The sequence below is a fragment of the Nyctibius grandis genome, chromosome 28 (genome assembly GCF_013368605.1).
Source record: "Nyctibius grandis isolate bNycGra1 chromosome 28, bNycGra1.pri, whole genome shotgun sequence".
Taxonomy (NCBI): domain Eukaryota; kingdom Metazoa; phylum Chordata; class Aves; order Nyctibiiformes; family Nyctibiidae; genus Nyctibius; species Nyctibius grandis.
This window is the reverse complement of record NC_090685.1, coordinates 3018548-3033123: the sequence shown is the minus strand read 5'-3', so window position 1 is coordinate 3033123 and position 14576 is coordinate 3018548. Positions and strand designations below refer to the sequence as shown.

The following is a 14576-nucleotide window of genomic DNA, read 5'->3' as shown; positions in this document are numbered from 1 at the left end:
GGGAAGGATCTGCAGGAAAGACAGCAGGAGCAGAGGTGCTCTCCTAACGCACAGACAGACAGCTTTAGTACCAAACGATCCGAAAGTAGGTGGTGAAGAGGTGACTGGAGCTGGGGCTCTCAGGAATTAAAAGCGCACACGCGCACACACACACACACACACACACACACACACACACACATTCACACTCTAACCAACCCTAAACCCCTGATTCCAAACCCCAACAGAAGAGTTACAGCTGCAGTAGTCCTGGTGGTGGCTCTGCACGTGGCTGGTGTGTCGGGGTCCCCGTCAGACTGGCTCCTTGGACCTCACATTTGGAGGGTGATTTCTGTGCTTTTTGACTTGCTAAATTCTGGTAGCCATGAAAGACAGCCACAACTAAATTGGCACATACAGAGTATCCTCATCTGTCAGCAAAGAAGTCTCTGACCAGCCACGTCAGACAGGGAGAGAGGAAAAAAAAATAATAAAGAGGCTGGTTTTTGCAGGTGAATATTTTTATCCCAGAACAACTGTTAGATACATCCCTGAATGTGTTGCCCAGAGAGCTTTCGAAGTCTCATCCGTTAGAGATCAGAGATGGGGACCGGGGGGGGCTGGGGTTTTGACAATGCTCCACGGTTCCAAGCCGCACACGCACACACACACTACACAGCGTATCCCTGAAAATCCACGGGCTGCGAGGTACCCTCCAAGCGCTGTCCATCAGAAGCCAGAGTGAAGAATTACTCCTCAGAACAGTCTGTCCATGTCCATATATGCCTCGTCGATGTAGCTAACTATGGCACAGGGGGATGTCCGGTCTGGACTGAGCAGTATAGATACAGTCTCTTTCCAGTAGGTAAAACTAATACATGAGCTCTGTGGGAAGAGACAAAGAGGCTGGTTAGCGTGGTCCACAAACACCAACATGCAGCAGAAGACACATCCCAGGGGCATTCAGCAGAGAGAGCTGACAATCACTCCCTGTCCAGCCTGACTTGCCCAGCCACACAGCTTCACACCTCTGATTCACCACCCACTGCCCACGAGCAGTACGCACACACACAAGCCCAAACTCCTCCTTTGCTGTCCAGTCCAAACACAAGCTGGGACACCGTGGTGCTGCAGATCAAGCCAACACTGGCAGTAGCTCCCACTCCTATGGAAGGCACAAAGACAATACACCCTCCCTGCTCACATCCCTCCTGCATCCCTCTCTCAAGGCCAAAAGGCCTCTCCGGCAGCCCTACACCACATCGTGTACTCCCCACAGCCTTTACACACTGGACAATTATTTCCACCCCACCAGTGGCCCAAGATACAACAAGTACCACAGCACAGCACCTTCCCTCCGCAGCCCAGCATCAAATCACGGCACAAACATTGCAACACAGCGCCCAGGTGCTGCAGGCCCCAGCTCACCCTGCCACTCCCCAGGTGTGACTGGCTCAGCCCAGCACCGACCCAAGCGTCCTGCGCCAAATAAGGCTGAAAGAAAAGCGTTAAAGTTCTGCACCGTTCACTCCAGCTTCTCCTTCCCAGGTGGACTCCCTCCATCGCACTGCTCCTCTCTGGGAAACTGAAGCTCCTTATTTTAATGACTTCCAAGCCCTAACACTGCCCCTCTTCAGGTGCCTTGTCTATAGGAGACTGCCCGCACTGCACTCATGTCTGGTGCCGCAGTGTATGTGCGCACCAAAGAAGGGCTTTTTCCAAATCTGTTAAAGCTGCCACCCAAGCACTGAAAAGTCAAGGAAGAAATCTGTGCAACCTCACTTGAGCCTTCTAGGGCACATACAAGGGAGTCACCTTCTCACAGGTCATTTCCTCCTCTTCTCAGTGCCCAGGACAGAGCAGCTCTGGAGTGGAAACTTGCAGGCTGCTTTCCACAGGGCACTGCCTTGCCTTCTAGCAGCTACACCAGATACTTTTCCTGCGCTGTTTGCCACACCAGGAAGAGAGGGGACAGTCTGGTTAAGGTGCTAACTAGTCTGGGAGCTGGATTCTGTCCTGCCTCCACATCCCTGGGCAGGGCTGGCCATCTCGCCAGCCCTGCCTCTCAAACCTGCTCAGCGCTGGCAAGTCTCGCTTCTATAAGCCAGAGCCAAGACCTAAGGTCTTGTTCGCAGGGAAACCCAGCACCTGCCTTGTGGTAGTGTGACTGCTTGCAGAAGGGACCTGACTGGGGAAGATGGTGTGAAAAGCACTACAGAAAATTACACTGCGGGGCAGAACTTGCTCCCTTCTCAACCTCTGAATTTCCCATTTTTGCTAGGTGACTAGTAGACAGATATTGCTATGATTGATTCTCGCTATGGTAAGAGGTTCACATACATTTTCTAAGCAGGTGCTGTCTTTATCCTTGTTGAGGTAATGCTGTTGCCAGAATCGCAGGAGACTGTGGAAGTTGTTCAGGATGAAGCCTGGGTATTTTTCTGTATATTCCATCTGTTGCAAAGTGCGCAGATAAAAAGGTAGCTTTTCTTTCCTTCGGGCCAGCATTAGGATAACTAAACTTGTGTTCAAACAACTGACATTTTCCTAAAAGTAAAGATGACACAGCAGGTCAAACAACAAAAAAAAAAAACCAGAGACATCGGCTGTACACGTGTCCTTACAAAACGTGCTCGTGGCAAGCATGCAGAGGAGGTGCTCCTACGTGTATCAAGAAAGGACAAGGGTCTCCCCAAGAGAAGCCAGGTTCCTCCCTGCTCCCAGCCCAGTTCATCACTACACAGTATCAGCAAGATAACAGCAAAGTTAGTCAGCTCTTTACCTGTGTAAGTGTCTGTACATGAATAATATTAATGAGACGGAAAAGAAAGGACATTCTCATGGACATCTGGGACATATACGATAACAGGCGGCACTCTGACAGGACTTCTGCAACTGCAGGGAGAGGAAAAAGACAATCATCAGGTGCTTAAAGTTCAGACACATCGGTCCAAGCAATATGGCAGTAAGAACCAGTGCTCAGATTGTAGCAAGAAACCTGCAAGGTGGCATTTCTCTGTCTAAACCCCAAATTTTCAAAGCTTAGACTTAAAATAACCATTATCACTTCCAAACACACACACACGCCCTCCCTCCTTTTCTTACTCTTTACCTTTAGCATCAGACTGATTCTCAAACCGGTCCAGGGACAGCGTAATGCAGCGAACAAGCATGTTTGAGTCAACCAATGAACTGTTGATTTGATTTAAAAATATCTGGAACTAAAGAGAAACACTTTTTAGTGTTGCATTAAAAAAAAAAACAACAAACAAAAAAATTCACCCTACATCAACGCTCATAGATGAGGTCTGACAGAACAGCATGTCACACCCTTGTGAGAACGTGCATGGCCAAGCGCTGTACTAAGCCAATTACTCTGCTGGCACAAGGGGAATAGGTCAGTGAACCCAAGTAGGAAGAGCTACGAACAGGGTTTGGTGAGTAGGGCAACAGTAAGTGTCCTCCACATTTTTGACACTGAAAGAGTACAGTTCTTGAAGGTTATTGGAGAAACACCTTGAATTCTGAGCACAAGCCCCTAAACATACACCTCACCAACATAAGGCTTCACAGACACAATTTCCCCTTCCCTTCAGAAACAAGAGTTAAGTTCCGAATGCCAAAATACTCACGCGGGTCAATACCTTTTTGTTATCTCCAACAAGACCAAGAGGAGATATACACTCCTGGGCCTGCCTCATCCAGGCCAAGCCAATACTGGCGCTGAGGGCTGACCAAAGGATCCCTATAGCAAGTACCTTAAAAACACTACGGAACAGAAAAATGCCGAAATCTTGGCACCACTAAAATGTCTTTTGAAGCTGTGTCACTTCAATGAGACCAAGATTTCATACACTATTTGTTTTGAAAGAGGGAGATGAGACACCGTGGCTGCCGGCCTCTGCACTTCCTCCAGCTCCGTGTTTTCCTGCACTTATTTTGTACAGCAGACAGTGGGAGGGAGGAATACGGTGAGGGACTCATACAGAATGAGAATTAAAAAAAAGTTATAGATCAATAAATAGGAAGCACAAAGTATAAAGACAGACTCTCCAGAATGTATGAGTTCATTTACCAGAAAACAACCTGGAATTAATTACATCTTTCTTTTAAATACATCTCTGCTGCTATTCTCCAAGGTCTGCCAGACCTAACAGCAACCGGAGAAGAATTACAGTAACGCAAGCAAGAGTACGAGGTCATTCAAAACATACCCAACAGCTGCTGTTATACGCACAAAGTACACAAGAGCATGAAACCACCTTGCACAGAGAGCTGCCCATTCTTGATCTACCTATGCAACTAATACATCAGCCATGACTTCTTAAACTGTCTGTAAGGTCAAATAACATCAAAGATAAGATATGTCTTTTTGCAGTACCAAATATTAATGAATATTTTAAGTCATCTCCATGAAGACGGAGACCCCCAAGCTCCAGTAGAAGATTTTTCTGGAAGCCTGTCTCAATGTCCACAACTGTCAGCTTAACCCAAAATCCAGTGACTTCACAGGAAATGTTCTACCATTTTGAGCCCTGACCTTAGACCTGCCTGATCACGTAACACGGCAACGTTTTCTGAACAGCTCAGCGCTCGCTGACTCAGCACAGCGGGGAGCACTTCTGAAAATACGAGTGTATGCACCAACATACATGCTTGTGAAGAGACTTTGGCAGCTCACTCCCTAGTGTTTACTGTGCACCAAGCTCAACAATCACACCAAAATCAGCAAATGAATCTGAGTTTTAGTGCTACATTTGGTTATAAGAGCATGTAATTTGACCCACTGGGGACAGTTTTGACAAATATTTACCTTCTCATCTGTGTTGATGTACTTGTTGAACCTCTTGAACGCATCAATATTGAATTTCATCAGTTCTCCCAGAAGGTCAAAGTAACTCTGAAGCACATCTCGTGATTTGCACTCACTATCAACAATGCAGTAGAGAATATGCTGGTACAGGAGGAAAACATGTTATTGCCACAGTTTAGCCCAAGCCAGCCGTTCAGCACAGACTCTGATTTAATCACTATTTAAAAAATTTATCTGCAGGTTTAGTTCTTAGATGACAGAACTAAAGACAACCATTCAGATGAGTCTTCTGTTATTAACTTCCCAGTGATGCAGGCTACAGAACTGGCTGCCCCACAGCTGGTTGCCACGAGCAGAATTCACAAATACTTTTCAAAAATTGCCCTATTCCCAGTGAATATTTAAGACCACATTTTTTTACACCCTTTTGAATTCATGACAGTTAAATCCTTCTTGATTGCTATGGAGATACGTTACAGAGGAAGCTTGACATATACTTCATTACCTCCAGGAGTCCTCTATTTAGCAGGAACATCTGGTCTGCATAGGAGGTGGTGCCTCGCAGAAAACTTTCAACTGCCCTTGCCTGCCAAAACCTGAGAAACAGAAGAAATGAGGTTTTAATTTTGGAGCAAGGGGAGTATTTTATCACAACTGTAATTTCCTCATCAGTTTCATTCCAATCTGAAGCTGGATTCAGACCTGTTGCTCCTGTAGAAAAATCACTGACTGTCCTGGGTGTGAGGTTCAAAGCAAGCTGTGGCATTCTCCCTCACCTGCACTGCCACGGTACCCAAGTGCAACAAAGCCAGATCTTTTCACAGCTTACGAATTTCAAGCATTTTCAACCGCTGTAAGATGTATGAAAACAAACCGACTTCCCAACCAACTCAGAACAGCATGTTACAGTGCAAAGCGAACCCACCTGAAGGAGGATTCAGCTGGTTCCTTCTTCATGACCTGAAGCAGTCTGGTCAACAAACCTCTCTTCCCATCACAAACAAGACTCCTAGAGCATGTGAAGAAATTAGAGCATGAGTGGAAGGGCTGGCAAGCACTGCACCTCCTAGAACACTGAATCCAGTCTCTTCCCCAGAGCTTTTAATGATCAAAATCCCAATATTAAATATCCAGTACAAATATTCATTAACTTTCGTTACTAGTTCTACTAGTGGAAGAGTTCTCCTCACTGCCTTTGGTAAATGTCTGCAACATGACTTCCGAATAAATCCTAAAGAAAAATTACTCATTTTCTCTCAAAATTTTAATGATTTCAGAAATACCAATTCCCAGCTTGTAGGAATTAAGAGATTAGAAAAAAAGCATATACCACATTTGAGTTCAGGAATGACAGAAAAACACACCTTTTTTTTTGCTCAACAAATGTAAAGGAAGCTCTAAGTTCCGTTCTGGAGGCAAAGCAGAGTATGGAAACCTAGATGCTACATGAGGTAGCCTCCTTCTGTCTGTATTGGTAAAAGTATAGAGGCTGTAGAACTACAATACTACTTGTATTAAATAACATCTTCAGTGGAGTATCTACCGACAGTAACCTTGTGCAGAAGCAATGCCTTGACCTCCTCATGTATCAAGAAAAGCAACACGGAAACAAAACGCTAAGGGTGAAAAAGAAACCAAGTTTAGGCCAGAAACTGAGCAATGCTGCCTGTCTGGCTATACAAACCATCCCGCAGAGGTAGAGTAAAACGCTTCAGGTGGCACTCCTCTACTCAAAACCCACCCCAGCAGCCATACTCAGCAGATGCCCCCAGGTTAATGGCTACGTACTGTATCAGCACCTTTGCTGGGCAGTCAACAGACAGCTGACAAAACCCTTGTGGGAAGTGGTTTTCTTGCAGAATAACAGTCTGTTCTTACTAACACTCGAGAGATGAGAAACTTTGCAGGTCAGAAAAAGCTGTTTACACGCTTGATCCACTTCCTTTCCGTGTGCTCCTGACAGGGTAAGTTTTTCCCCCTAAATATTTACTCCTTTTTGAACAAAGCCAGAAAGGTATCTGTGCTTAGAAGGAAAGGATCTGAGTAATACAGACACCATTTCTTCCCAATTAGGCACAGTATTATAATAATTATAATCTAGAAATCCTCTTATAGGATTCCCTTTTGAAGCATGGTAAATCTGCTCTGTGCAGAACAAGTCCTTCCTGATACTTTGGGAGTATTCTGACAACTAAATTCTACAAACGTTTCACCTTGTGAGGTTTGTACATCAGAATCGTGTATTAAAGTGCTTATTAAATCAAAATAGTCAATCTAACATACTCAAATATAACACTAGAGATTCTGTAAGTGGTTTAACATGTTAATCTAATTTAGCTTATTCTAATTATTAGCTGCTCTTAAAATAAAGACTCTGAGCAGACACACTTAGATCTGTTTACACAGACTGCAAATGGACGGTAAGTGTGCACAGACTGCCCCTGAATCTCAAAACTAAGATTTATGAGTAGCAGCAATTCATGCATTAGAGGGATCCCAGCCTACTTTCCAGGTCCGTTTGCAATGCCTGTAGTGAGAAAGGCCAAACAGGCAGATCTAGCACATCTGAATGAAGTCTGGGCCATGAACTCAAACCCCACATTTTAGGTTCCTTTTGTTTTTAAAGCGCCTTAGTCTGAGCACAAGCACACTTTAGATTTGCTAATGACCATGAGTATCGTACAAACCTAGACACTTCCTGCTGAAACATGTCACTGGAATTAAAGCAAGAGAGGTGGACAGAACGACCTCAAACAAAACAGGTGACATCCATTGACAGGACAAGGGGCAACGGGTGCAAGCTGGAACACAGGAGGTTCCACATAAATATTAGGAAAAACTTCTTTACAGTGGGGGTGACCGAACACTGGCACAGGCTGCCCAGAGAGGTTGTGGAGTCTCCTTCTCTGGAGACATTCAAAACCCGCCTGGACGCGTTCCTGTGTGACATGATCTAGGTAATCCTGCTCTGGCAGGGAATTGGACTAGATGATCTTTCGAGGCCCCTTCCAATCCCTAACATTCTGTGATTATGTGACATCAAACCTAACAGAAGGACCTCAAACAGGTGACATCAAACCTCCAATATAAGTGCTCGCAAAGCGCTAGAAGCTGCTGACGTAAACCCTCTACCCCTAACTCACCTGTCCGTGTTGACAACTGCATCAACTTCAGGGATGTTGGCTTTATGGGAGATTGCACTCAGCTCATTAAGTTCTTGGCTGTTTAAAAGGAGATACTTGTTCCTAAAGCAAGACAGTTGGGGAGTAGGGGAGAAAAATATGATGAATTCAAGAGGCAAACATGCGATTCCATGAAGAGTAAAGCCACACGCCTACGAGGGCTGCAGGACCAGGCAATCAGCTTTCACCTCCCCAGCTCTTCACAGCCATTCACACCCTGCTCCCCCCCACCACAGCACACTCCCAAGGTAGGCCAGCTAGCTGCTGTTTTGTAAGCCTCCTCCAAAACTGGCCAAATGCAAGTCTGAACACTGACCGGCTTTGAGACGCTGGTTCTTTGCTGATCTGCTCAGAATTTTATGTTTTGCTTTGTAAATATTTGCTTCTGGATAGCACTTGTTTTTTAAAATCTCAGCAACGTTTTGCTGAATTTCAGTAGACTTTAATAGCGAACCTTTTCATAGCTTCCTACAGTTTTTACTCTGCCTTACAGTGACCATGCTCTTACCAGTAATAAATCTCAGCTAGAAAGCTGAAACTGCAAAAGAAGTACTCAGTCATCCTGGTATTTTATTACTCTGAGCAAAGTGCTGACTCTGGAAATTTTTAAAAACTTCACTAACTGTACAAAACAAAACAGGAATGGATATAAAAATCTGAATGAAATGCTTTATCAAATACTGAACTTTTCATAATGAAAACCAATTAATTTATCTGTAAATAAAATGCAGAAAGAGTCTGACAAAGTAAAAATGTAGTCCAGAGGGTCCCTTTGACAGACTCCCTGCCCAATGACAGCGTGCTCCCTTCCAGCCCTTCTACTTCACAGTGCTCAGAATCAGACAGCGAAGATTTATTTACAGGAAACATAAGGGAGCACAGGATGCAGTGATGAGTGTGAGGGTGTGCAAAGAGAACCTATTCATCAAAACACAGCAAGTACAGAGAGGATAAATTATTAGACCAGAAAGGTGATGGGGATGCCTTCTTGCTTCAAACACTGTCTTCCAGATTAGTGCCCACTGAGGCTGTCACATGAAGCTTCTTTTGATCTGGATCAACAACAGGTTTCTGTAATGGAAATACAGCCTCTCTCTCGATGCAATAAACCGTTCTGCAAGTTTGGTTTATAATACACAATTGTACTGAAGTTAATATTAGTATATAAGCACTTGCTCTCATCTTGTCCTCAGCTAACTCAGCTTATCTGGGATTTCATACAAAGTTCATGTAATTATTTGCTTAACAACCCTAACCAGATTCCACACATTCCACTTGCTCAAATGCTAGAGTTGAAAGCTGTTTTCTGTTTAAACAAGCTTGAGATCTTTGTAGTAGCCACTTAAGTAGGATCATAATCTAAAGAGGTTTTATTGGAAAACCTGGAGTGATTCCTGGGCAAGGTCTTGCACAGAGGATTTACGTTAGGTCAGCCTTCCCCTTATGTTTACAGTATGTCCAGCAGCTCCCCCGTTTTAAAGCTAATACTCCCCAGTCAAAAAGGCTGATACTTCCAATAGGCACATCTAACAGTACCAGATAAAACCTACCCAAAAATACCACCCTGGCTGCAGGTATGACCAGCTAGGCAGGAAGCGCAATACGCCTCAAATGCAGATGTTTCTAAGGAACAGGACTGAATTAGAGCCCCAGGACACTGACAGAATGCAAGATATGATTCTGCAAGTCAGAAGAGAGCAATAAGGAGCTCTGTACCAGCAGTGCAGCATTCAAAATAAACCAAGCAAACTGCATCACCCCTCAACTACTCCAGCAGACTCAAGCTTCATAAGTATGTCTGCTGAAGGCAAACAGACGCTTTCTTCCTAATTCCAACCTAGCTTCCCGATGGCTAGCTGACAGATAATTGTTCCCCTAAACTGTTCCATCCAGTTTAATCAGAGGTGGCCTTATTGCAGTCTACAACTACCTGAAGGGAAGTTGTAGCACAGTGGGAGTTGGCCTCTTCTCCCAGGCAACTGGCGATAGGACAAGAGGACACAGCCTCAAGCTTCGCCACGGGAGGTTCAGGTTGAACATTAGGAAGAATTTCTTCTCAGCAAGGGTCATTAGACATTGGAAGGGGCTGCCCAGGGAGGTGGTGGAGTCACCATCTCTGGAGGGCTTTAAGAAAAGACTGGACATGGCACTTAGTGTCATGGTCTAGTTGTCATGGTGGTGTCAGGGCAATGGTTGGACTCGATGGTCCCAGAGGTCTCTTCCAACCTGACTGATTCTGTGATTCTGTGATCAGGTCTTCTCCACTGCTGGCATTTAGACAGCAATCATGTCTTCCCAGCCATTTTGCAAAGGCAAAACAGTACTGATCAACCCCTTCAGAGGTACGCTGCTTTTCACCCTGATCTTCCAACAGCCTTTGTTTCATGCTTGTTCCACTCTGAATTACACCTGAACATGTCCCCACAGGGTAGATGTGCTCTTGTGAGCACACTGGCTCACTACCAACTCTCAGGGAAAAGACAGATAAATAGCATCATGGAAGCTGCGTCCTTATTTCTTCAGCCAGAAAGTGTTAACTCATCACATTCATGTTTCAGTTTGTTTCAACGTGAAGCAAAACGGGCTATTTTCAATCATCAACAGACATACTAAGACATGCCCACTGGAGAGCATATCCTTAGCCTTTTCGTAGCAGGAGCTGAAAGGCACGTGAACATCTGAATCGAGTTTAAGGACAGTACAATGTTCCATTCACATGGAGCCTGCACCGTGCCTAGGACACCCGCTGTAACTGCAACCAGGCAAACAATACCGCCGAGGCACAATCTACCACCGCTTTTTGTACTCACTCATGGTGATCACTAAAGCTCTGAAGAAGCCTCAAGAATTGTATCTTTAAAGTAATGTCCTAAAAAGAGAGAAGAAAGGTCAAAAAAATTTCCTTTACTATTTTTGGATATCATTAGTTACCAAGCTGACATGAAACAGCTGAAAACCTATCCAAACCAAAGCCATTTGGACAGCAGAGCAAGTGACCTGCATAAAGGGAGAAGTCTGCACTTTGCAGGCTTCCCAAAATAGGTGGAGACTGCCTCCAAGCCTATGCATGTAACGGTTAATAATTTCTTCTCACTGCAAAGGCAAAAAAGCTCATCACTGTATTGACTGATTTAGAATATCTAGGTTTGAAAAAACCAAACCAAACCAAACCCCAACCAACCATACAAAAAAACACCACCAAAAAATCCACCCCCCCAAAAAAACCTGACGGTGATCTATTTGTTCTTCTGTGCCTCTCCTTGCTAGACCCACTATCTTAAGTTATCTTCCTGTACTTTCTTAAGTTTTGGTCATCTTCTACCTTTGGCCTCCAGGGACCACAGAATTTACTCCCTTCCCAGTTCCCAAACTCGAAGAGAGGGGAGAGGCTAAATTGCTCTCTGCTAAATTGCTAGCACGAGCCAGAGACAAAGACTTAAGTGAAAACCGTAATTCACAAAAACCTCAATGCTACCACATCTCAATTATTTATTATACAAGCACCCAGTCACTCAATACAACTCCACAGAACTACATGATAAGATCAAACTCCAATACAGAATTTAAAGAGTTACTCACTGGGCTACAATCACAATTTGGATTGTGTCCATACAGAACAAGAGCCGATGCCGCATGTTTTCTCCAGATCAGTTTGTCAAACAAGTTATTGAGGCCAGGAATCAGCCTGAACTCTGCTATCATTTTATGAACCTGGAAAACAAGGAGAAGTACATACTCATCTGCTGCAACATCAAATACGGATATAATGTAGTCTGGTAAACAGATGGGCATAATTACATCATCCTCTGACAACAGAAAGAGTGAATTCTTCTGTCAAACAGCACGTGTTTGTATTAACATGTACTAACCATGGTGTATCATTAGAGTAGTTTCCATTTGGTGGACCTGGATAGAGAACCGACATTTTGGGAGAAAACTGTTAGCCAGTGTGCCTCTGGAAGCAGCTTTTGACATCATATCACTTACAGCACATTAAAAACACATCTACATCTAACTTCTATGTATCACAGAACTAAGCTGTGAATATTCTGCTGGCAGTCATCCACTGAGCGTCCTTTGCCTCTCCAGTTCACACAGCTGAAGCTGAGGTAGCCCTTTGAAGATAACACAAACTATCAATATCGGGTTTGTTCAAGTGACCTAGGCAGGAGTTCTGAGCAAAGCAGAGTCCAGCAGTAACATGACCACACCACAGTTCAAGCGCTGCTCCTTCACGTTAAAAGGAAATTTAACTTCTTTAGAGAATGCGCAGAAGAGAAAAAATTGCCAATTACTCAGGTTTATTTGTCAGTCTGCCTGCCAAGCTCGGACATGGTACATCATGACACATCTGAAACTGGCTATAGAGTTACTCGTGTAAAAAAATATTAATTTTGGTGTGAACAGCTGTTAAATACCTTCAGTCCAAGTTTTGGTACTTCTGATGTAAGCAATTACGAGGAATACGAGAAATACAAAGTGGGACTCTCATCAGCTGTACGCCGATGACAAGCAGTTTGCCTTGAGATGTAGTGCAAACGAAAACCACGCATGACTGGGAAGCCCAACATGCTGTAAAAATGAAGTGCCCAAAGCAGTAATGGACACGTTCCTTAAAACCAAGTCACCTAAACAACAACCTAGGTCATACCCGAGACGCAGAATTATAACCAGGAGTATTTCAAGCAGATCACTTCATTTTGTTCTATTTCCTCAAATACCTGAAGGAATCAAAAACATTTGAAGCCAATGCTATTTTACAGGTTTTCATTCTTATTCTTGTTCGCAGCATAGCTGATGGCCTTTTGCGTTCCTCTTGGTTGTAGCCACCAACTTTCCCATCTATATGGAAATCACATTCCTGCTGCTGGGCATCTCCAAATATCACACCTAAGGAAGCATGCAGCTCCTTTTCACCTCACCCATACTACCCTGACAGACTGCAAAGCCTGGAGTCCTTCGGTGCTCCCTTACTTTACAATGCTCTCAGACACTTTGATCCTGTCACAAGCCTCCAACAAAAACAGCTCTGAGGAATCTGTCCGAACAAAGTAGTCCCCGTAGTCCTCCCGTCCCTCAGTGGCCAGCATGGCACAAGCACAACAGGATGAAACCAAGCGTGTGAGCTGCCTGCAAGAGCCTCAGCCCCTCACTAAAGGAGGAGCTCTCCATGCTCATCATTTTAACTCGTCAATCTGCTCTTTTCCACACAGAGCATAACCTGCTTATTCCAAATCACTCACCCCTCATTTCACATGTGTTCAGTTTACTTTTAGTTTGCTTAACTCCAAGTTCTCACCTGACAGACGGCTGCGTGACAAAGCTCCTGAGTCACAGTCGTTGCCTTTGGATCATGCTCTCTCCCAGTCCCCAAACTCATTACAACTACTCAGCCTGGGGATGCCAAGACAATCCCTGCTCTATAGTCATCCTTCAAACTCCTTTGACTTTTTCACGTTGCTGCCCAGCTTCACACCGATCGCTCTATCGCCTTCTCACTACTAAAACTATTATGAGCTTCTACTGCATGCAGTTGGGCTCCCTACAGCAGGAGCAAGTAAACCAGCTGACTGCCTTTCACCACAATACAGCCATGCAAGACAGCCTAGAAAAATATATAAGGAGAGTAACTTAGGGTGTGACCATAATGAGAAGGAAGCAAAGGCACAGATCTGCAGTGAAACACCACTTAGCCCCAAGGGTGTGATCATCCCCAACACGGCAGCAGGCAGGAGCCGAGTGGCTGCTAGCACAGTTGTCAATTTATGCAAGTCAGACAGCAGTCAAGTTTAAACCAAGGATTTAGAGTAAACATTCAGCAACAGGCTGAGTTTGTTAGGAAGCTGCATCACGCTTCACACAAATGCCAGACCATTATGTTGATTATCACAGCGGACTGAAGCAAGTTTGTGATGCCCTTTAGAAATTCTATGCAAAATTATTCCAATATAAAACCACTAAGATCTTTTGCTGCTCAGACTGGAAGACTGGTATCACAGACCCTGCGCTTTTATTCCCTCATAGAAAAAGAGATACCATCAAGCAGCTGAAATGCTCAGCTCCAGTTCTTAATCTGACTGCCTTTCAGGAAGGGGAACGGACTCACATCTGCCACAAAAGTATTTGAAAACTTTACATAGATTAAAGAATGAAGGATACATCACGTGTTTCAAAGGCAGTGGATTTTACAGAAAGAGCTGGCTCCGGACAAAGTGTTTGGGAATGAAATAACTCCAATCTTTGAAGAATTCAATTCCAGTCCTGAATCAGCCCTGGAGAGAAGTGAACTGCATGCCAGCTTTACCCTTGGACAGCTTCCCCATTTGCATGGGGGCAGAAATAGCAGAGGAAGAATAAAGAGTTGTTTTCCCAGGAAATTAAAAAATAAAAAGTCAGCTTCAAAGCTAGCTATTTCAGCAGCATACCTTCTACCTTGTCACATTTGACAGTAACACAGAACTGACCCAGGGAGGTACGGAAGCGAGCACCTCCAGCTCCCTGAACAGGCAGCAAAATGAGTGCAAGCTGCAAGTAGTTTCTGCAGTATCTATAAAACTGCACAGGCAGGAATGAATTATCTGACGTGATACAATGGTAAAAAA

The 14576-nt window shown here is 44.4% G+C and overlaps 1 protein-coding gene across 1 annotated transcript in view; it reads right to left on the bottom strand.

Annotated features, from left to right (window-relative positions):
- Positions 1 to 482: 482 nt before the first annotated feature.
- Positions 483 to 14576, bottom strand: part of TRPC4AP (transient receptor potential cation channel subfamily C member 4 associated protein) — a 36234-nt gene continuing 22140 nt past the window's right edge. The window contains exons 10-19 of the mRNA XM_068419739.1: positions 11554 to 11685; positions 10785 to 10843; positions 7936 to 8037; positions 5718 to 5801; positions 5298 to 5388; positions 4793 to 4933; positions 3092 to 3200; positions 2762 to 2874; positions 2320 to 2526; positions 483 to 864 (exon numbers count right to left, since the gene is read on the bottom strand). Coding sequence (XP_068275840.1) covers positions 736 to 864; positions 2320 to 2526; positions 2762 to 2874; positions 3092 to 3200; positions 4793 to 4933; positions 5298 to 5388; positions 5718 to 5801; positions 7936 to 8037; positions 10785 to 10843; positions 11554 to 11685 — 1167 coding nt within the window. The 3' untranslated portion in view covers positions 483 to 735. The remainder of the gene's footprint in view (positions 865 to 2319; positions 2527 to 2761; positions 2875 to 3091; positions 3201 to 4792; positions 4934 to 5297; positions 5389 to 5717; positions 5802 to 7935; positions 8038 to 10784; positions 10844 to 11553; positions 11686 to 14576) is intronic.